General features: G+C 44.3%; 1 protein-coding gene across 3 annotated transcripts in view; it reads left to right on the top strand.

The window, feature by feature from the left end:
• Nucleotides 1-23209, top strand: part of CILK1 (ciliogenesis associated kinase 1) — a 64991-nt gene extending 41782 nt beyond the window's left edge. For 2 of the 3 annotated variants that reach the window (XM_021098828.2, XM_084968351.1), the window contains 9 exons: nt 1553-1685; nt 2858-3029; nt 5276-5443; nt 9824-10135; nt 11975-12165; nt 12280-12428; nt 14356-14484; nt 18418-18540; nt 19468-23209. In XM_021098828.2, the coding sequence (XP_020954487.2) occupies nt 1553-1685; nt 2858-3029; nt 5276-5443; nt 9824-10135; nt 11975-12165; nt 12280-12428; nt 14356-14484; nt 18418-18540; nt 19468-19622 (1532 nt within the window). In that variant the 3' untranslated portion in view covers nt 19623-23209. Of the gene's footprint in view, nt 1-1552; nt 1686-2857; nt 3030-5275; nt 5444-9823; nt 10136-11974; nt 12166-12279; nt 12429-14355; nt 14485-16911; nt 16993-18390; nt 18541-19467 lie in introns of all 3 variants that reach the window. The other variant, XM_084968352.1, reaches the window with a different exon arrangement.
• The last annotated feature ends 802 nt before the right edge of the window (nt 23210-24011 follow it).

Here is a 24011-nt window from a genome sequence, read left to right as displayed (position 1 = left end):
GAGTTGGCCCTCAACGGGTATTTAGAGGTGGATGGATGGCTGGATGAAAGCTACCATATCAGAATGACTTCACGGGGGAAGGGAAATTTAAAACAGATCTTGAAGGATGACGAAGGTTGGGGTTGATGTAGATAAAGAGGAAAAAGGGTACAACATTTTAATGCAATAAACACAATGAACCTAAAAATTAGGAGCTTTGTTTGATTGGGACACACTTTACACATGATGATGGTGGATGCTGGAAAATAATTTTATCTCTTTAGGTAGAGGGGAGGAAGTTCAGACTTGTTAAATGATTTTGAAAGGAGCCATGGAGGTTGTGTGTATGTGTGTGTGAGAGAGAGAATGTGTATGTGTGTGAGAGAGAGAGAGTGTGTGTGTGTGTGTGTGTGACAGTGACAAGGGAAGGATAGTGTTTAAACTGTCAGGATGTGTAGGTGTCCAGGAATGCTGGATCGAGGAGGTGGCAAGGCTGTGCCAGAGTTAGGGAGTGAGAGCAAAGACTGGGGGGAGAGGTGGCAGTGAGAAAGGACAGAAGAGACAGGACGTATTTCGATTCAAAAATGTGACACAATGCTATGACCATTTGGGGAAAGATGGATCCAGCATAACTACAAGCTACCTGGATATCATATCAGAGATTTGAGGAGAGACAATTTGGTAGAGGAGAAGAGTGGTTTGGGACAGGCTATTACTGTCTCCCACGATGTGCTGCTTAGAATCTAGCTTAACATTGTTCATGATGGCAGGTAACAAATAGCCCCACCAGCAGCATTGACAGAGTTGTACAGTTTTGGTGACCCATTTAGATTTAGACTCATGTCTAAATGTACAATGATGTCTGTCCGTGATACTCTTCAAGAGGAAGGTTTGGGGTTTTCAGAGGTGCGTGTTGCTCTTCAGTGGTTGGTTGAGTCTCTCCTACATTTACCCCCAAAGCCCTGCTGTAGCTGAGACAAGCTTCCCATTTGAGGAGTTATCTCTGCCTTTCACAGTGTGAACTGCAGATGTACCTCTGTGCTTCTTCACTGGGCCAAGTTGTAAGTGTGTAACACTTAAATATTTATTGTGGCACATGCCAAAATCTCAGATATGAATAGGGCATATTCATAAATCCCTTGTTTCTTAAACAAAAAAAAGTCATCATATTTCTGCTCTGGTGTAAATTCTCAGTAGCCATAAGACTTGTCTTGTGAAATGGTTTTAATCTCAAATTCTTTCTGGCTGACTTGGGCATATTTTTTCTTTGAGTGACAGTTTCTTTTTGCCATGTTATCTCATCCCAAAATGGAGTTTTGATATTTTAAAAGAAGTTTGCTCTCTTAGAAAAACATTTTGAAGATCAACTTTTGAATGATGTGACATTTTGGATTCATCAAGGGGAAATGAATGGTCCAAAGGGCTCTACATTATCAGTGGGATGAACGTACAGAGGCTTCAGTGTCACACCAGACTACTTTTCAAATTATCCCTGTCATGAAAAGAACAATCACGACTGCAAAGAGTAATGCAGATGCAGTCTTGCCTCTGGATTCTTTCTCCACCTCTGCAGGCTTCTTCCATCGGGACTTAAAGCCAGAGAACCTCCTCTGTATGGGACCCGAGCTCGTGAAAATTGCTGACTTTGGATTGGCTCGAGAAATTCGATCAAGACCACCGTACACTGACTATGTATCTACCAGATGGTGAGTGCCGCCTTCCTCACGAGGATTTAATTGCTCGTCTTTAAAACTATACCATTACCCTGAGGATAAATAATAATATTTGCATTTCTTATTTTTTAAGACCATATAGTTACACTGAGGATGATATTAATGCCACAAATACTAACCTTTTGCTAAGAGAAAGAGCACCGTTTGAAACACATATTTGTGGGAATGTTGGCATTGTACAAGCTTTGAAAGCTTGTGTTGTGGAGTTCCTGTCGTGGTGCAGTAGAAACGAATCAGACTAGGAACCATGAGGTTGCGGGTTCGATCCCTGGCCTTGCTCAGTGGGTTAAGGATCCGGTGTTGCCGTGAGCTGTGGTGTAGGTTGCAGATGTGGCTCAGATCCCATGTTGCTGTGGCTGTGGTGTAAGCTGGCGGCTATAGCTCCAATTTGACCCCTAGCCTGGGAACCTCCATATGGCCGCTGGTGTGGCCCTAGAAAAGACAAAAAAAAAAAAGTTTGTGTTGTAAGACATTTTAGTCTTTTTTTTTTTTTGTCTTTTTGCCTTTTCTAGGGGTGCTCTCACGGCATATGGGGGTTCCCATACACACACACACACACACACACACACACACACACACACACACATTATATGTATAACTAATTCACTTTGCTTTCCATCTGAAACTAAATACTGTAAGTCAACTGTATTTTAATTTTTAAAAAATTTTAAAAAAGAAGTCCATTGTGCGTTTTCCATAATCTAAATAATATTCTGTATCTAGAGCTTCCTGAAGACCCAAAAGAGTTGTTTAAGAGCCTTCCAAGACCTGTCTGAAAACCAGCTAAGTGGTGTGATTAAAGCTTTCAGACTCTAAGAATTTGATTTAAGCAAGTGGCCGTGACCAAGAAGAGCCTATAGACGACTAGTTCGAGATTCTCTTTCGCTCCTTTTCCCCCTTCTCTCCCTGGCTCTCTTCTGCTCTCTCACTTTTCGAATTTCTTGAAGGTGCTGCAGAAAACAGGCAATCAGATGCTTGATAGGAAGCGGAAGGGCCCTGCTTTCCTGCAGCCTCGAGGGTGACTGAGTCCTCCCGAGTGCATGCACCGCCCTAAACTAGGCAGAAGTACACTCACGGGAGTTGATTGGGTGTTTAGTTTGCTTCTGACTGGTGGGTGTGTAACCAGCTTCTCCTTGGTCCTGCAGGTACCGGGCCCCAGAGGTGCTCCTGCGCTCCACCAACTACAGCTCCCCCATCGACATCTGGGCCGTGGGCTGCATCATGGCAGAAGTGTACACCCTCCGGCCACTCTTCCCCGGGGCCAGTGAGATCGACACGATCTTCAAAATCTGCCAAGTGCTGGGGACTCCGAAAAAGGTAATGATGTGAGACCAAGGCTCGGGGGCCAAAGTAGCAGCTTCCCCTGCTCCCTGTCTGTCACCCTGAGCGGACGGCTCCTTCTGGAACTTTCCTCACTGGGGCAGCCCTCTGCCCCCTCCTCCCACCCCGCAGTGGAAGACTTCCTGGCTCCCTCTACTTTTCTCCCACCTCTTCTCAGCTCCCTGGCAGAGCTTCTCTGTTCACCAGGCTACAACTCTCATCCATGTGGAAGTCACCTATTGTGGTCCACGGCCTTCCCCTCCCTGCTTCCTAACTCCGTTCACAGATGTACACCTGTCTCTGGGCTTTTTCCCCTAACACTCAAACTCAACAAGGGTGACCCAGATTGCCTTTGATTTAGCCCTCAATCAGCCTCCTTTACTCATTCCCACTTCTGCCTGTGGCCCCTCACATCCCAGAGCCCCAGCCTCAAGACTGAGTTTCAGGTTTCCCATCTCTCTCTCCCTTGCTCCCCTTTCCACTTATCCCAGCCGTTGGCCCATAGATCCGGTTGACTCTCTCCTCCTGATATCCCTGACTTGCCGTGATCACCGCCTGGGTTGAGGGGTTTAGGGTATCTCTCCAGTCCTTCTCCCTTCAAGCTCCCTTCTCTCAGCTTTTCTTCCAGGCTCTGGCCAGATTTATCCCCCTAAAGGATAGCTCTGGAACTGTCCTTCTGTCTTAAAAATACCCACTGCCCATCCCTCTGACACATCCCTTATCCCCCACTTAGTGCCTGTACCCCTCCTGGTTCTATGCCTTAGAATTTCTCAGCTTCTGCCCGGGGCATGTCTGACGTGCCCCAACCCCACCCCACTGAGGGTTCTTCCAAATCCCTCAGTCATCTTTTTCCCCCTGTTCCTCTAACCTCTTCATCTTCACCTGTGTTTTATATTTATTATCTCTGGACATACCTGTTTCCCGGACCACAAGTTCACTCAGGGATAGGATTTGTCTTGTGTTTCTTTGCATTTATTTTATAGGTCCTAGCACCGTTGTGGGTACAAAATCAGACCCTCACAAATTTTTTTTTTAATTTATTGGAAGGCGTCATTAGTGTCACCTCTTCAAGACGTCCTGACTCTCCTGCTGGAAGCTCTCCCTCCTCTGGAGAACTGTACCTCTTCCTCTCTTGTGACCTTTGCTACTTTTTATTCTGTGTTACCGTGTTTCTTAAATAGATGTCTTCTTTTCTCTTTTTGGTCAGTCCTTGTCTTTAAGGGCAAGATTTATATTGGATTATTTTTTGGCTATCCAACAACACAAAACATATAGGAGGCACTTGGTGACTACCCAAGTGGATGAACACTATAAGTTATATATTCTGCCACTTCACTTTAAAAAAAATAAAACGTCAGAGTTCCCATTGTGGTGCAGCGGAAAGGAATATGACTAGGAACCATGAGGTTGCGGGTTCGATCCCTGGCGTCACTCAGTGGGTTAAGGATCCAGCGTTGCTGTGAGCTGTGGTGTAGGTCGCAGATGCGGCTCAGATCTGGCATTGCTGTGGCTGTGGCATAGGCCATAGGCTATTCCTCTGATTCGATCCCTAGCCTTGGAACCTCCATATGCCATGGGTGTGGCCCTAAAAAGCGAAAAGATAAATAAAATAAAGTAAAATAAAAAGTAATTATATTAAAACGTGTCTTGTAAAATAGTAGTTTATTAGAACTAAAAGGGACCCTAAAGGCTGCTTCTTCAGCATCTTTGGTCATTCACTCTAGGGCTGAGTGTCCCGTAGGTTCTGATGCCTGGAAAAGCTGTTGAGACCACAGCTGTCTTAACTACTGGACTCATCAGCGTGTGTACTTTGAATCATCCAGACGGAATAAAGTAATATATAGAGGTTCACAAAATCATTTGACCAAGAACAAAGTGGTTTAATTTTTTCCCCTCCAAAAAAAATTCTCATTAGCGGGTTCTAAAAATTCTGTCTCATAGAACGCAGTTGGGAAAATATTAATTTGGTTCAACTCCCAAATCTCAAGAGATGAACTGCCTTATGTTAGAGTTATAAAACAGGTTGGCGGCCAGTCCAGTGTCTCTCCCTCTGTTTCCCAGCCTTCCTGTTCCTTGCATCTCTGTTAGCGGCCTGTGTTTCAGAGCCCGCAGCACCACCGTAGTGAGTATGGGCATGGTAAGGACTTGTCACCTTTCCCTTAGGGGCACAAGTGCCAGAATATAAAGTCCTGTCACCCCCACTGGCTGAGTAAGATTTTCCACCTGTGCGTTCCTTCTTTCAGACTGACTGGCCTGAAGGCTACCAACTTTCGAGTGCGATGAACTTCCGCTGGCCCCAGTGTGTACCCAATAACCTGAAGACCCTGATTCCAAATGCCAGCAGCGAGGCAGTTCAGCTCCTGAGAGACATGCTTCAGTGGGACCCCAAGAAACGGCCAACAGCTAGTCAGGTTTTCTTTCATTTTCTTCTGATGCATTTCGTATGAAGTTCATCTCTAACTATGCATAATTCCTATAAATCTCACGCAGAAAATCGGTATAGTTAGGTTTGTCGAGGGGATAACGCACAAGGCCAAGTCAGTAAAGCAAGAGAGATTTATTAAGGCACCTGGAACGGGTGGGCTGAGCTCAGGATGGCATCAGCGACAATTGTGAGGAGATATTCTGCTTATGAAGGGCTGGTGGCAGGGGAAATGTGATGGGAACAATGTGTGGGGAGGAGTGTGGCAAAGCAGTTTGTGTCTCCTCCAAGTCTCATGTCCCGATAAATGTTGCCACCCCCCTGTCAAGGTCAAGGATTGACATAAGAAGGCAGGGGAGGAGGTCCCATCTTGGCTCAGCTGTCAACAAATCCAGCTAGTATCCATGAGGACACAGGTTTGACCCCTGGCCTCACTCAGGAAGTTAAGGATCCAGCATTGCCTTGAACTGTGGTGTAGGTCACAGACTAAGCTTGGATCCCATGTTGCTGTGGCTGTGGTGTAGGCCTGCAGCTACAGCTCCAAATGGACCCAAGCCTGGGAACTTCCATATGCTGCAGGTATGGCCCTAAAAAGACCAAAAATAAATTAAAAAAATAAAGAAGGCAGGGTCGTCAGTCCTTGGTCAACAACTTTCCATTTTGTCTTTGTCCCATGTGTGCAACTTAAACAGTCACATCTGCCATCCCCCTAGGGACCTATCAGGTATTATAGGTGAAAAATAGTATTGAATACCACTAACGAACTATATAAGGTATAAGAACTTAGAATAGTTTGAAACTCTCTGTGTATAAAGTAGTTAAGGTTTAAGCAGTATATTAGTTGCTGGGAAAATTGCCATACAGTTCATGTGATCTATCACCATATATATGGAAATGAAAATAAATCTGTCTTTGGAGAATATATATATTCAAGTATGTTCTCTATGAGTTAAAATGATGTAGCAGTTTGTTAGTAAGGCAGTACTGGCTGTTGAAAGGCAGTTTGAAAATGCCTTGTAAGATCCAAATCACTCATTTTACGGATGACAGAGAGGGAGGATCATAACTGTAATTAGCATTTTAAAGTACTTCTTGGTCTGCAAATGCTTTAGTAGGTCTTTATGGGACTTTAACCCCATGAAGGCTCCATGAGATGGGCGTTTCTGTTTTTAGTCTATAAATGAGAAAACGGAATTTCAGAAAGTTGAAGCCATTTGCTTTCATTACTCAGCCAGTAACTAGTACAGATAGGGTAACCAACTGCAGTTCCATCACATGGATGGCAAGTCTTCTGACTGCGTACTTCCTGTTTTCCTACCCTGATGTCCCCCAGGCCACTTTGACTTAGATCATAAAGCGCACCCAAAAGAGGCATGGCCTGCTGTGGGCTTCAGCCGCTCCCAGGCCTCCTGCCGGCCTCTCTTTGTGTTAGTTGTGTCTGGCCTCTTTTCAGCTTGTTACATCGACAATCCCATTGCTCAGAGGATCAAAAAAGTAACCAGTTCTAAACAGGGGCATTGATTTGGCTGAGCGATGGTGATGGAGATATTTGAAGACAGAGCTGTTGTGATGTCAGCGTTTGTGAGGTCTGAGAGATGATGGGTGGGGAGTTAAGGAAGTGGAGAAAAGCACCTTTCCAGTGGCACAAAGAAGAGTCATCCTTGAGGTACCATAAGACTCTAGGTGGCTCAAGAAGGTTCAGGAGCCCTCAGAAATGTGCTTCTGGTGATGAAATTCACAAATGTTTCCGGGCTCGGAAGGAAGCTTTCTGATGAACTCAGTTTTTTAGAGGATACACATTAGAGATGAAAAGAAAAAGATTCTGTAGCAATGACCCAAGAGAAGAATGTGTACTTTTAAAAATAGTATCAGAAGGGAGTTCTCTGATGGCCTAGCCTGTTGAGGCTCCTGCATTCTCACCACTGTGGCTCTCGTTGCTGCTGTGCGGCCTAGGTTCAGTCCCTGGCCCAGGAATTCCCACATACTACCTGTGTGGCAAAAAAGAAAAAAAAAAAAAATACAAAAAAACCCAAAACCAAAAACAAACCAAAAAAAAAAACAAGAGAGAACCTGAAATAAACATTGCAACTCTCATTAAAAAAAAAAAAAAAAAAGTATCAGAAAAGCTAAAAATACCACCAAATCAGTTGAGACTTGCAGAGATAGCTGAGACTACAGAGAAGACTTTCTGAGTTTGGTGTTAGGATCCAGGACCTCTCTGAGAGAGTATCCATGCTATGGGCCTCTGTGTCTACACTTAGTTATCATTATTACAGGAGTTTATAGCTATGTCCCAGAGTCAGATCATTGACTTCCACTCAAAAAGATGAGGGAATATTTCAGATAGAATTGCAAACCTCAGCACTTTAAGATTTATCCCTCAGCTATCCAGAAAACTCATATATATATATAGGCCATGCCCATAACATGTGGAAGTTACCAGGCTAAGGGTCAAATCTACACCACAGTAGCAACCAGAGCCGCAGTTGTGACAATGCCAGGTTCTTAACCCACTGAGCCACCAGGGAACTCCCTGGAAAACTTACCTTGATAGGCAAGATTTAACCATAGCATGCGTTATTACACTCTTGGCATTTCTGGTGTCCAAGCTGATGTACTTGCTTATTTTTTTTTATATGAGTCAATGAATTTATTACATTTATAGATGTGCAATGATCATCACAACCCAATTTTATAGGCTTTCTCTCCCAAACCCCCAGTGCATCCTCCCACCCCCCAACCTGTCTCCTTTGGAAACCATAAGTTTTTCAAAGTCTGAGTCAGTATCTGTTCTGCAAAGAAGTTCATTGTATCCTTTTTTTTAGATTCCACATGTAAGTGATAGCATTTGATGTTGTTGTCTCATTGTCTGACAAACTTCACCTGACATGATAATTTCTAGGTCCATCCATGTTGCTAAAAATGCCATTATTTCATTCCTTTTAATGGCTGAGTAATGTTCCATTGTGTTATGTGCCACTTCTTCTTGATCCAGTCCTCTGTTGATGGACATTTAAGTTGTTTCCATGTCTTGGCTATTGCAAATAGTGCTGCAATGAACATTGGAGTACATGTATCTTTTCGAGTCATGGTTTTCTCTGGATAGATGTCCATGAGTGGGATTGCTGGATCAAATGGTAGTTCTATTTTTAGTTTTCTGAGGAATCGCCATACTGTTTTCCACAGTGGTTGCACCAATTTACAATCCCACCAACAGTGTCATAGGGTTCCTTTATCTCTACACCCTCTCTAGCACTTATTGTTTGTAGACTTTTTGATGATGGCCGTTCTGGCAGATGCAGGGTGGTACCTTATAGTGGTGGTTTTGATTTGCATTTCTCTAATAATGAGTGATGCTGAACATCTTTTCGTGTATTTTTTGGCCATCTGTATGTTGTCTTTGGAGAATTGTCTGTTTAGATCTTCTGCCCATTTTTTGATGGGATTGTTTATTTTTTTGGTATTGAGTGGTAGGAGGTAATTTATAAATTTTGGAGATGAATCCCTTGTCAGTTGATTCATTTGCAAATATTTTCTCCCATTCTGTGGGTTGTTATTTTATTTTTTTATTGAAGTATAGTTGACTTACAATATTTGTGTTTGTTTCGGGTATACAGCAAAGTTGATTCAGTTTTACATGTATATTTTTTCCAATTCTTTTCCATTATAGGTATTACAGGATATTGAGTATAGTTCCCTGTGCTATACAGTAAATTGTTGTTGTTTATCTGTACCTGCTTATTTTATATTTGACCTTTCAGAGTCTTCCTGGATCTTTATATTTGGCTTTGCTGTTTTATATTTTTTTTCTTTCTATGGAATGAAGAAATGGGCTTAGAATGGTGAAATATTATATTTAAGATGCACAGCAAGTTACAAAGCCAAGGTCTTTGCGGAAATATCATAAGGAATAGCAGTGAACCTGGCTTCATATTTACCTAAATAATTTCAATGATGCAACCAGCCCATACATTTTACACTTTTCTTTTTTTTGCTTTTTAGTGCCACACCCATGGCATATAGAAGTTCCCAGGCTAGCTGTCGAATTGGAGCTGCAGCTGCCAGCCTACACCACAGCCACAGCAACGCCAGATCCCTGACCCACTGAGTAAGGCCAGGGATCAACCTTGCATTCTCATAGATACAAGTCGGATTTGTTTCCACTGCACCACAACGGGAACTCCCCATTTTACTCTCTTTTTAGGTAGGGAAAATCACAAGGGCTTTACAGGTTCCAGATGCTGTTTTATAGTTGGTTTGGGCTGAGCAGCTCTAAACTGGGTTACATGAAATCTAGCCAGTGACCCTGAATGACGTCAGCCTTCCTGGCCAGACTCTTCTCCTAAAGCAGCCTTCTATGTCTTTCCAGGCACTTCGATATCCTTACTTCCAGATTGGGCACCCCCTGGGCAGCACCACACAGAGCCTTCAGAGTTCAGGAAAACCACAGAAGGATGTTCTGGAAAAGGCAGGCCCACCGCCTCACTTAAAGCCGGTCCCTCCTGCCCAGCCCCCAACCAAGCCACACACGCGCATCTCTTCGAGACCACATCAAGCCAGCCACCCCCCTCAGCATCTCGTGTACCCCTACAAAGCCGAGGCTTCCAGGACAGACCACCTTCCAGAAGACAAGCCCAGCCCTTTGCTCTTGCCGTCTCTCCACACCAAGCATCCTCAGGCAGTAAGCAGGAAGCTTCGCCTGAGAGTCCTGTGTCTGGCCTGATCCTCTGCTGACTCCCCTTACCTCATGAAATATTTTCTCTTTCAGCATTATTGAATTAATGATTAACTACTTTTATTAATTAGTTATTAATTATAATTATCGAATTATAATAGATCTGTCTTTACAATATCGTGGAGGTGTGAAGAGGTCCAAGGTCTCAGTTCAAGTTCTAATTCTGCCTGTCACTTACAGTGCTGCTCGTGGGAGGATAGCCGAGGGCTGGACACAGTAGCCAGATGGCCTAGGTCTCACCTCTCAACTCTGCTGTTTCATAGCCCAGTGACCCTGTGCAGGGTACCTGACCCGCCTGCTCCTCACTTCCTGCTCTGGAACATAGAGGCTGATAATGAGAGCACCCCCCAGATACAGTTCTTTTGAGGACTAGATGAGTTCAGGCATGAAGAATTTAGAATAGTACCTGGCACCCAGTTAGAACTCAGTCAGGGTTCGTCATTTTTATCAGCAGTCCCTGTGGACTCAGTGTCCTCCTCTGGAAAAGCAGGATCCTAGAGTTCCCATGGTGGCTCAGCAAGTTAGGAACCCGACATAGTGACCGTGAGGATGGGGGTTCAGTCCCAGGCTTCACTCACTGGGTTAAGGATCTGGCCTTGCCATGAGCTGTGGCATAGGTTGCAGGTGCAGCTGGGATCCCGAGTTGCTGTGGCTATGGTGCAGGCCGGCAGCTGCAGTTCTGACTTGACCCCTAGCCCAGGGAACTTCCACATGCCACAGGTGCGGCCCTAAAAAGGGAAAAAAAAGGGGGGGGGATTCTGATGCCTGTCTTCCCCACCAGACATGGCTGTTCGTGGAGAGCAAAGGTCCTGCTACTTGCGAAGGTATTTGGAAAATCATCAAGCATCACCCTGATATTTGTAGGTTATGAGTCCTACCCATGCTGATGCTGTTGATGAGCCCAGCTCTTTCTTCTCTTTCTGCTCAAAAGGAAACAGTGAATGTGAGATTCAGTAAAGTGATAATTGACAAGGGAGTCTGGTTGCCGTTAGCCTCGTAATGTGGGCTGAGAGTCTAATTTTCTACCACCTTGATGCAAAAGTACTACCTGTTCTGCTGACTAGTCCTTAACTCAGTAGACTGGCTCCTGACTAGCACAGCCTGAGGTTACGGGGGCTTTCCCCAGACCCACCAGTGTGTGTTTGGAAATTTCTAATCGTCACTAATTTTGCAATTAAATGGTATCCAGGTTCACTGAGAAGGCAAAAAAAAAAAAAAAAAAAATGCATTCTTCATATAGTTTTCTGTAAAAGAGCAGGTGACTAACACCTTAACTATATTCTCTTATTTTCTACTTAGGAGCGTGTCAATCATGCTAACGCTTTCAGAGCTGAACCCTAGATAAGAATCCAGCCACCTTCCTCGTTTATGAGAAGTACCTTAAATTTATTTTCCTTTTTTTTTTTTCTTTTTTGGCTGTACCTGTGGCATATGGAAGTTCCCAGGCCAGGGATCAATCCCCCACCGCCACAGAGACAACACCAGGTGCTTGACCCACTATGCTGCAGCAGGAACTCCTTAAATTTCTCTTTTTTTAAATCCTTGTCTTACACAGCTTAGTGTCCCCATTGGATGGGACCCAATGCAGTCTGTGTGGGAGGAGTGGGAGTCAGAGGTCTGGGACTGTGTTTTCCATGGTGGCCATCTGACAAATTGTACGCATTGGGGAATGATATGCCTCAGGACCCTCGTTTTCATCACTGAGAAATCTCAGAATGGGGGTCACTCATGGGTGAGTTCCATTCATGCCAAGTATTGCTTTTCCCCCCCTCCTTGTATACACAGAAAATGCTTACTGGCCTGGAGCACAAAAATGGTGAGATCAAGCCAAAGAGTAGAAGAAGGTGGGGTCTCGTTTCCCGGTCAACAAAGGATTCTGATGACTGGGCTGAGCTGGATGCCTCGGATTTTAGCCCATCGTTCACCGGGATTGACCTGAAGAACAAGAAAAGACAGAGCGATGAGACCCTGTGCAGGCAAGTGTGAGCTCCCGTCCATGCACAGGCTGCCCCTGGAGCCTGTGAGGTCGTTTTTTCATCTGATGAGCTGCCTGGCTCAGGCCGACCTAACCCCGTCTTCTCCCCATTCAGATTTGAGAGCGTTCTGGACCTGAAGCCCTCAGAGCCAGTGAGCACCGGAAGTAGCGCCCCCACCCAGGGGTCCTACCCCAGGCGTGACACGCCCACCCTGAGGTCAGCGGCCAAGCAGCACTACCTGAAGCACTCCCGGTACCTGCCTGGTAATTCGCATTCCTGCTCTGATCCCCGATGAGAAACCTTGTTCTCGGAATCACGTGTTCACAGAGATGCCCTTTGGGCAGCAAGGGCCTGGGGCTCCTCTCTTCCCAGCTGAAGGGACCACCGTAGAAATACATGCCTCACATTCTTATCCTCTTGGGTTGCCTAAGATAAGAAATTTGGTATTCGTATACTGGATGAGCCCCCCAAAAAAAGAGAAAAAAAAAAGAAATTTGGCAGAGGAAACGGGGTGCAGCCCTCCAACCCAGGGGGAGGAAAAGTCAGACAGCTTGCCCAGGGTCTCTGCACAGACACTGCCAGCCCTGTGCTCTCAGGAAACGAAGTCACCACCCCCTCCGGCTGTATCACAGGCTGCAGTGAAAAAACAGCCGTTGGAGGCTGCCCAAGCCTTTCTCCAGGTTCTCTGTGTTCTGAATATATAGCATCAGCCAGCTGTTCATCCACAAATTTATTGCACCAGCAAATACACATTGAGCATCCTCCTGTGCCAGGCGCTGGGAATGAGGTGGACAGAACAGCCAAGCAGGGCGAGTGGGTTGCACATCTTGGTCACATCATGGTCTACACAGTGACTTTAGCCAACAGCCTGTAGACGGTATCCTCACCCTTGTACTGTCTAGTGATGGGAGACAGACCCTAAATACCGTGGGTACACAGTAGTTACAGATGGTGACAGGTGACATTAAGGGTGCTATGAGGGGAGGGAGGCACCGCTCTCGATAGAGCAGTCTGGGGGAAGGCCTCTCTGAGCAGGTGACTCCTCTCTGGGCCCCAGAGATTCCGAAGGAGCTCCATTTGCAGAGATGTGCTGAAAGCATGCCAGGCAGAGGAAACTGCCAGTGCCAAGGCCTGGAGGTAAGAAAAGGCTTGGCTGGTGAGAGGCCGGTGTGGCCTGAGCACCATCGGAGGGGGGGATGTGTTACGATGCGTGAGGCATCCGCAGAGTCTTGTAAGAAATTTGGATTTGATTTGACGAGCAATGGGAAGCTCTTGAAAGGTTGTAACTGGAGTAGTAACACGGTTCTGACAACATCTGTGTGCTGCATGGGTAAGGGGCTCACAAGCTGATACTGTCTTGGGGGAGTGGTACTCAGGCTGGAGTTGGGGCCCCAGGGCAGGAAATGGAGGCCCTGCTTTTGCTTTGGTTTCCTGCCCTCCCCAAGTGCTGCTAGACCTCATCAGGGTTGGCACTGTGGTCTCAGGAGATTGGCCTGACACTTCCCAGATGACAGGGTGTTGGGCTCTTTAGCGACAGGGAGTGAGTGGGAGAGTTATTTTGTCTTGGGTCCAGGGGAAGAAGAAGGGTAAAGGATGAATTCAGTCTTTCTGTCCTGAAAGATAGCTGTGACGCTGAATGGGAGTGGGAACTGGGTGGCCCGGGGGAGGGTGGTTCGTCTTGTGGTTGAGGTCAAGGCAGCCTCATGTGTGAGGGAGTCAGTGAAGGCTATTGGTAGAGACCAGGGTTACCAGGACAATGATGGTCCCCAACAGGTGAGAAGATGACCTCTTAGATCAGAAGGAGGAGAGCAGAGGGCTGCAGAGCTGGGCGTGAGGTGGGGCAGGGGACAGAGAAGGCAGTGGTGTGCAAAGGGGGAGAAATAAGAAGTTCGAGGGACACTGAAGCCCAGGACAGCACCAGGCGGTCAAGACATCAGACATAGACCTGTTGGCAGATCTCTGTTAAGAGACTTCTTTCAGGTCACCTGCCAGTGAGACTGCCCACTTATCCGAAGACGGCGTCTTGCCTCTGCCACCTGTCCAGTGAGGTCAGCATGGTCCGATTTGGCTTAGATTGTTGAGCCCTAGGAATTTTTTGACAGATTGGGTTCTGCAGTCCTTTCGTCTCTGACAAGTGAGGCAAGATTAAATATCAATTTTGCATTTTAAAAAGCATTTCTTCCCTATTAGGAATAAATATAAGAAACGGCATACTCCCGAATCCAGGCAAGGATTTCATTCCATCCAATCCATGGTCCAGTTCTGGTTTGTCTGGAAAATCTTCAGGGACGGTATCTGTGATCAGCAAGATAAATTCAGGCAAGTAACGGTTATTAAATCCCAAGTGACAAAGGTCTCTGGGAGTTCCCATCTTGGCACAGCAGAAATGAATCCAACTAGGAACCACGAGGTTGCTGGTTCGATCCCTGGCCTATCTCAGCGGGTTAAGGATCCAGCATTGCTGTGAGCTGTGGTGTAGATTGCAGATGCGGTTTGAATCTGGTGTTGCTGTGGCTCTGGCTTAGGCCGGCAGCACAGCTCCGATTAGACCTCTAGCCTAGGAACCTCTAGATGCAGCAGGGTGGGTTCCCTAGTCTTTCTAGGGTGGAATCACAAGGGCCTCTCTGGTGTGAAAACCCAGGGCCTCTTTTCCAGGCCTGTGCTCCTCTCTCTCGGCAGGAGGCCCGGGGGCTCTGCCAGCTCCCCTTAAGAGGAGCTGGGGAGGAGGGCGTCATCTTCCCCAGCTCGAGGGAAGAATACCTTTACAAGGTCAGGCTTCTGGGGCCTTGCTCTGGTTTGTCCCTTCCACCTAATGGTCCAGCCTTAGCCCAGAGCATCAAACCCCTTCTGGTTGGAGGACGGGCTGTTTGGAAGGGCAGCCCCACTCTTCTAATAGACAGATGAATTTCAGAAGTCCCCCAGGCTGACGACCCCAGGGCCCAGTAGGCCAGCTTCCCCCACACAAGCAGCCCCTTCTGCTTCCACGTGCCAACTAAACATCTGGGTTTCTCTTCCCCCTGCCTCTGTGCCTTGAGTGTTCATGTATTTTAAGGGATACAAAAAGCAAAGAAAGCGGAAGTCCCATTGTGGCTCAGCAGAACGCAAACCTGACTAGTATCCATGAGGATGTGGATTCAATCCCTGGCCTCGCTCAGTGGGTTAAGGATCTGGCATTGCCATGAGCTGTGGTGTAGGTCCCAGACACGACTCGGATCCCACGTTGCTGTGATTGTGGCGCAGGCCGACAGCTACAGCTCCTCCGATTTGACCACTAGACTGGGACCTTCCATGTGCTGCATGTGTGGCCCTAAAAAAAAAAAAAAGCAAAAAAATAAATAAATAGGAGCAAAGAAGGAATATATCGATATCCACGATCTACTGCCCACCCTCTGCAAACACACACGAAACCCTGGGCCTCCCTTTTTTTCCTTCCTCTCTTCCTCTCCTTCCCCCCAACCCTCTACCCCTCCTAACTTGGGTGTTTTTTATTCCCATGCTTTTTTTTATAGTATACAAAGAATGTACTTGCTTGTTTTAAAACATGCTCTGCATATTTTAAAATTTATGTGCATATAATCCTGGATCTTGTTTCATTTTCATAATTATGTATCAGCAATTGTATATACGTAGAATATCACATTATGAAAAAATATATATTACATTGTAATGTAACATATATAATACATATAACTGTATGTTGCCACAATTTATTAATTAGTCTAGAACATATTTTTTTGTCTTTTTTTTTCTCTTTTTAGGGCCGTACCCACGGCATATGGAGGTTCCCCAGCTAGGGGTCAAATTGGAGCTATAGCTGCCGGCCTATACCACAGCCACAGCAATGCCGGATCCTTAACCCACTGAGTGAGGCCAGGGATTGAACCCGCAACCTCGTGGTTCCTAGTCAGATTCGTTTCCACTGCACCACGATGGGAACTCCTAGAACATATTTTTTTTAATTCAGGTATAGGTTCCTGTTCAATATTATATAAGTTACACGTGTGCAATATAGTGACTCACAATTTTTTAAAGTTACGCTCCATTTATAGTTATTAAAAAATATTGACTATATTGCCCATGTTGTACAATACATACTGTAGTTTATTTTATATGTAATAGTTTGTACCTCTTACTCTCCTACACTTAAATTGTCCCTCCCCCCACTGCTGGTAATCACTAGTTTGTTCTCTGTATCAGTGAGTCTGCTTCTTTTTTGTTGTATTCACTCGTTCGCTGTATTTTTTAGATTCCATCTAGAAGTGATATCATACAGTCTTTGCCTTTCTCTGTCTGACTTATTTCCTTAAGCATAATGCCCTCCAAGCCCATCCGTAGTGCTGCAAGTGGCAAAGTTTTGTTCTTTTTTGTGGCTGAGTAGTATTGCATCATGTATATATACTCCATCTTCTTTATCCATCCATCTGTTGATGGACAGTTAGAATATGATTTATACACCCTTTCTTTTCTTAACTAACATGTTAAGTTGTTGACTCTGTGTGTCATTAGGAAGAGCACTGGAGGAGGTCCCTGGTAGTGCAGTGGGTTAAGGAGCCATTGTTGTCCCTGCTGTGGCTCAGGTCACTGCTGTGACGTGGGTTCGATCCCTGACCCAGGAACGTCTGTGGCCCAAAAAATAAAAAGTGCTAAAGTGACCATGGATGCCCCCTATCGTTGTACACCTGAGGTTTCTCTGGGTTTGACATAAACACGGTAGGTTAAAGGCTGTGCTCATCTTCGACTTCACAGATTTTGCCAAAGTGCTGTCCTGCAGGGTATGGGAGTTGGGCTGCATCCTTGATGCCTCTTTGGACCATGGAGACTGTAAATGTGTGCTAATCCGAGGGTGTGCGCTGGCATCTTACTGTGGCTTTAACCTGCATGTCCGTTCACTGATGAGGTTGAGCATCTTTTTTGTGTGTTTACTGACGTTACGTTCACCTCCTTTTGTGATTTCCTTGTTCAAATTCTCTTTCCATTACTTCTTACCTGTTTATTCGCCAGCATTGCAAAATGGGCTTCAGCCGACCAACCCAACGCCTCCTGCACAAGTTCCAGACTGTTCTTCCCTCTCTGCCTTGAGCCATTGCTGAGAATGCTTCTGCATTGTCTAGACATGGAGCAGCTCTTGCCCCATGAACTCTTTCTAATGGCTATAACTTCCATTTGTATCACGTTCTTCATTATTCCATGTGCGTCTTTATGCCTTAATAATAAGGCTCACCATAGATACTCATTCATCCATCTGAAGTGTATCAGTTACTTGCAGTATGTATGGCTTTCCATGAACTGCCTGGACTAAGATGAGCAGAATCCAGTTCCTGCCCTTGAAACACTCTTAAGGTGGAAATGGCATAAAAAGTGAAAGTACTTACTGTATTTTAGTTATGATTACTTTTTTGGTTCTGGACAAAGATATTTCCAGTAGAAGTATGTATAATAACTAGATAATGAACATAACCTCCTATATGCTAATCCATAAGAGAATGGTTAAATGAGTTGTGGTGTAGCCATCCTCTGGAATTTGTATATAGTGACCTGGAAGGCCAACTCTTCTATATGGGTTATGGAGTGGAGAAAAGCAGATATCAGAACAGGTTAAACTCATTATTCCAGAAAGAAAATTCCAAATTTCCCCCTTTTTTATTTTTTTAAATTTATTAAAATATAGTTGATTTACGGTGTTGTGCCAATTTCTGCTGAATAGCATAGTGACCCAGTCATATATATATATGTATACACACATTCATATATATACACACATTCTTTTTCTCCTGTTATCTTCCATCATGTTCTATCTGAAGACTGGCTGTAGTTCCCTCTGCAATACAGTAGGAGCTCATTTTTTATCCACTGTAAATATAATAGTTTGCATCTACTAACCCCAAGCTCCTTGTCCCCCCCACTCCCTCTCCTGTCCCACTTGGCAACCCTAATCTCTTCTCTATGTCTGTGAGTCTATTTCTGTTTTGTTCCCCCTTTTTTTTTAAGCAAACCAACCTCCCAGCCTTCATGTGGGTGCAGGATATAGGGGCCACCCTGTCTGTGCCGCCCCCTCTCCCCAACACCCCGTCCCCCAGTCTTTCCAACAGCATAGTGTGGAAATGCTCTGCTCAGAACTCACTGTTTTTATCCTAATTCTTTTCCCCCTAAAAGTAAAAACCCAGTTCTCTATTGTCCTGTCCCGCGGTCCTTTCCCCCGTTGGAATCCTATGCACATCTTTGTAGTGACGAGCTTTTCCTTTTGCGAATCAGTTGGTTCCTGCTCTACAAGTTCTAGTGGACTGGCTGGAAACTATATCCCTTCCTTTCTGAAAAAAGAAATCGGTTCTGCTATGCAGAGGGTCCACTTGGCACCTGTTCCCGACCCTCCCCCTGGTAAGTTCTATTTTGGATTATTCATAAATTGCTTCAACATATAGTTATTGAACAACTGCTTTGTCCCAGACCTCATAGGCCTAGGGTCCACGAGTGCAGGAGACAGACAAGACTCCCGTTGTCAAGGACCTTGTACCCTACAGGCAATAAATTAACTGGATAAGATGCTCCAAAGCGCTGAGGAGCAAAATGAAGTGGGAAGGAAGTAGGGAGTGTGGGGGCTGGAGTGTCGGGTGCCGATGCACTTTTACATAGGGTAAAAGTTGAGTAAAGACCTGCAGGAGGTAAGTGAGCAAGGCTTATAACATGGGCTCTTAGTGCCTGGGCCTCTGGGGCAGGGTGGGCCTGCAAGATTCAAGGAACAGCAGGGAAGCGGAGTGCAGGCGCGCTGTGAGCAGGGGAGGGGAGCAGGAAGAGGAGGTCAGAGAGGGCCCCGTGGGCTGCCAACCCTAAGCAGGTCATCACAGACTCTGACCCACGTGGGAGCCCCTGAAGGGTTGTGAGCTGGGGAGAGGGGTCTGCCTTCCAGGCTCACTCAAGCCCTGCTATCACTAGACTGAAGGGTTGAGCAGAGTGGAGGCAGGGAAACCAATGGGAGGCTGATGTGATTATCCAGGCAAGGGATGAGGCCTTGTTCCTTGTGTAGTTGACCTGGGCCAGGTTCTGGGTAGATTTGGAAGGTGGAGCCAGTAGGATTTGCTGACAAATTACATTTGGGATCTGAGAAAAAAGGAAGGGTCAGGAATGACACCAGTATCTCTGGCCCGACCACCACAGAATAGGGACATACTTAACTGGGCAGGAGGACTTAGAGGAGGCAGCTCCTCTTGCACTCTCCTTTCCTGGTATCTTTGTCACCAAGATGCTCTTCTCTGTACTTTGCAAAGGTCCCCTATCAGTCAGACCCACCTTTCTCCTTCCTTGCAGGTTATTCTTCCCTGAAGGCTGTGCGACCTCATCCCGGGCGACCTTTTTTCCACACCCAGCCTAGAAGCACTCCCGGGCTGCTGCCTCGGCCTCCGGCCGCCCAGCCTGTGCATGGCCGCACGGACTGGGTTTCCAAGTATGCGTCTCGGCGATGACTGTCACAAAGCCCTTTGTAAGGGACAGCAGGACCCTGTCCCTTGGCCCGCTGGCGTTCTACCTGCCAGAGACTTTCAGATGGTGAAAAAGGAAACACTTTATTCTTCCGAACTGAGACATTTCAATATTCTTTTTTAAAGTTTTTTTTTTTTTAATATTGATTTGAATGCAATACCTTTTTTGTACAAAGTTATTTTATTCTAAAACTGGGTCCCCTTATTTTCTTAAACAGCAGCATTTTGTATATATGGATTATTATGTTTTAGCATTTTATACAGTCAACTTTGTAATGGACTTTTTAAAGAGTCTTGATTTTCCTTTGGGGTTCCAGATAATATTTTATACAGATTTTTAAAAATGTAATAATATTGATGCAGTATTGCAACAGGGGTGCAATTTAAGGCTACGTGATAAAGGGTTTTTCCCCCAATGTGTATAGATATTTGCAAAGTGGTTAAAATTTAATGTGGCATATTTGGTACTTCTGGCTTTTCTGGATTGACATCAGCCCTAGAAAACTGATCATCTGCTGTTCTCAGTATCAAGTTGTTGGTTTGACTTTTTGATACACTGTGCTGTTCTCAAAGTACAATTACATAATTCACTTTGTTTTCTTTTTAATGCCCAGATGAAAGAACTCTAAGTAAATAGCTTTTGAAATTTTTACATCCTTTCTGGTGGTGGCGATATCTGGCTGAAACCATGCTATGCCATCACATTCTATTTTCTTCCATTTTTGAAGTCAACTTTTACAAGTACACACAAAAGGGAAGCTTTTCAAGCCAAAGTGTTCTCCACATAAAGGTGAACATACTTGCTTAAACATACATCCCTGCCAGGATGCATGATCCAAAAGCTCAGTCTCAAAGGAGCAGCAGATTTTTTATTATCAGAACCCCTAGAATTTTGCATTTAGCACAGTTCTCTGGACCTGGCTAGGGACAGAAGATGAATAACCTTCTGTTCTGTAACCAATTTTTCAGGGCAGTTTGGGGAGCAGGAAAGACTGATGCAGAGGTCCCACTGGTCTGGGAAGCTCCGGTTACCCCAATGTCAGTGTCCATCGCGTGCCACATTCAAACTCTTAACCCTTGGGTAGTTTCTTTCAACAATGAGAACTCTCTTTGTTGGGCAGAGGCTGTTCCATGGAGAGGAATGTTTACAGCAATTTTGAAAAAGACAAAGCTAGTTTGGCAACAAAAAAGACCAAAAGTCCACTCACTCTCTTCCACCTCTTTTGGGCACACTCGCCTCCAAGCATGATTGCCTGAAAGGGAGGGTCACCGCCAGTGAATGTGACGTCATCTCCAGTGTGTTGCCTCCCCTTCTCCCAGGGCTCAAGCCATTCTCGTTTGGGTCCAGGACACAGCAAGTTGAGCCCAGGAAATCGTCATTTTTGTAGGTGCAAAGGATACGTTAAAATGAGTATTGGCCCTTTGATATGTTCAACCTAATAAGTTGGTAAACGTTCGCTCTTATGTATTAATGATGCCTTGCAGCTGGAACAAATCACTGTGGTTCCCAAAGGGCCCTAGACTAAAATCAGAGAGTAATTTGTGCTTTGGAGAGTCTGCCTCAAAAATGTACTTGACCAAGGACCATGATCCCTGGGGGCATGAGAAAAGCACATGGTGGATGTGGATTGAGAGGTGATACTTTTCTGTTAACAAACTGGCAGCAAAGCTTCAGGAAACAAATATGTATATGTAAGCACAACTTGAAGCTGAATTCATTTCTGTATTATATTCTCAACTCATTATCTCAAGCAACAGAAGTTATGTTTTTGGAGATGAGTCCTCTACTCAGCGGTTATATATTTATTTCCCTTTTCTGTATTATGTATAAAAAGTAAGTTAATCTGAAACCTTACCCAGCTTGCTGGAAAGCCAGTTTTAAATTGTAAATACCTCCTAGAGAAGCAGATGGATTGTGAATACCATATTCTTGGCACTCTAGCTTGTGTTAAGGTCATTAAACTTTATTAAAATTGAAAAACCTAGTTACCTAGTTATTACACATGATAAAATTGTTTTTCTAATACTTTTGTAGGCCCCAAATTCAGAAAATATTTCAGTTTTCTTCCTCTTCCTTTGTTTATTAGCAAACAGCTTCCCTTGGGAAGTCAAACACGTTTATTCATTTGAAAGTCAAGGAGCTGACCTGCCCCTGAGAAAACTCTCCCAAGATGTCAGTTCTAAAGAACTAGCAAAACTCCTATAAAATCTTCCCTCCTCTCCCCCAAGCCTTGAGATGGGTAAAGGATAAATTGGGCATTCAAACTGTTTACTTAACTATAAAGGGGAATAATCACCTTTTTTTTTTTTTTTTTTTTTTTTTTTTGTCTGTGCCTGCCTGGGCATGTGGAAGTTCCTGGGCCAGGAATCAAACCTGAGCCACAGCAGAGAGCTGAGCCACTGCAGTGACAATGCCCGATCCTTAACCCACTGCACCACAAGGGAACTCCCAATAATCACCATTTTTTTGTTAGGTGAAAATGGAATGCTGCCTGTTGTATATATCTTAATTAATATAGAATTATAAAATATACTGCCAGACACCAAGAGGAATGATGATTTAACTGTACCTATCCACAACTGTACCTCATTTCCGGTTGGAAAACTTCCAGGGGTGTCAGAAAATGGTACAGCTCCCAAAGGTTCAGTGACAATGATATGCCAAGGAGTACATGTGTGAACTTTAGAGAAAGTTGAATGGGCATAAAAGCTACTCTTGGTGTGATTGTTCATTTTACAATAAACTGCCATTAATTACTATGCCCTCACCCAGCTTGTGTGTGATTGAAAAAGGAAGAAAACTGATTTTCAAGCAATTTTTTAGACAGAACTCTAACCTAAAGGACTACGTGTGTCTAATAAACTGATACCATGTCAGCTGGAGTTATCAAAAATTGAATATAATCAAAACAATATATAAAACAAGAATTATTTTGTACAAACTACGGTACTTTCGGAGTTCACGGGCACCATTTTTTCTCACGCAGTGGCATCAAGCCATTGTTTTGTGCCATTTAGGAGAGAAAAAGAATGCAGGCTGTATGATTTTAGCTCAGTGTCTGACCCAAAGCAATATGTTTGTAAGAAAATGTTTGACATACTAATTATTTTATATCATTTAAAGCATACTGTAGCAACTTGTTTGTTTAATATATGTGGTTAACTTTTGGAATTATTTTTACAATTTCCAACCAAAGTACTGTATTTTATATAATTTATTGTGAGGACCTTATTATGGAAACCAATAGAAGACAAACTGGGGGCAAATACCACATTAATCTGTATTATTGGTTTCTTCTGGACACTGTGCTAATGTGAATTTAAAATGATCTGAACAGTCTTCTGATCTCGGATATTGCAGTACTGATGACAATTTAGTTCTGATTTGATCACAAAGGAGTAGCTAATATTTTATTTATAAAGCAAATATTCATAATGATGAGAAAATAGGACAGAAAATCACTTAAGTCCCTTCTGACTTAAAATGTTCCTTTGAAAAGTTTGCCCTAAGGTGTTTAAAAATATTGCATAAGGAAGATTCTGCTCCAAATAAAGTTACAGTTTAAGAAAAATTGATGTGTGATCTGTTTTTGTTTTTACGTTCTATCAAATGATAACATTGCTATGTCCTAATTTGGAATTTGGATGATTTAAAACTTCTTAACGCTCAATATAGTGTTACTGCCGGGAAATTGGAAGCATATACGTAGACAAGCAGTAGGAAGGGTTATCTTGCAATGCAGAGGCCTTTTAAAATTAGCTTTAAGCAAAATAGATAATAAAAAAAATTAATATAAAAAATGTTTTTAAAAAAGCAGATGAAAACAATCTTTTTGATTTCATTATGATTAATATCTCACTTGTATTTTTCTAGCTTTCATAGTAAACGCATGTACAAAACAATGCTTCAAAAGAAGCTCATAACTTCATGAATTCTATTCAAGATTCCACAGGAAACTGATTTCCCAAACATTCTTAGACTCCTTGAAAGAATTTTGAGGAACATGATTTACAGATGAATCTTTGTTAGTGAATCTGTAGATTTGCCCTTCCTGGTTAGAACACCTTCACTGCCCCCACCCCCGACTATATAATTATTCCCTTTGCCCTAAGATTTTGGCATATGTTCCCCCACTACCATCTGATCAGATGCCCCACAGAGTCAAGCTCTCAGCCACCAAAACCTGCTGTTCGAATAGGGTCCAATACATTCAATCCTAGCTGAGGCTGTTGCTTCCATCTTCCCGGAGTATTTACTTATAAAAGCACCTCTTAAACTGTGATCTAAAGGTCTTGATTTTTGTCCAGGCGATTCGATTTACTACTGAGTGGGTGGGGGAAGGGTCAAAGGCCGAGACAAGTGCCCGGGGCCTC

The sequence above is a fragment of the Sus scrofa genome, chromosome 7, assembly GCF_054392235.1.
Source record: "Sus scrofa isolate SSC_HxYL_T2T_F1_AM1 chromosome 7, Sscrofa_HxYL_maternal_Yorkshire_Landrace_v2.0, whole genome shotgun sequence".
NCBI classification, from domain to species: Eukaryota; Metazoa; Chordata; class Mammalia; order Artiodactyla; family Suidae; genus Sus; species Sus scrofa.
The sequence above is the reverse complement of the archived record's forward strand: the minus strand, read 5'-3'. Positions and strand labels throughout refer to the sequence as shown.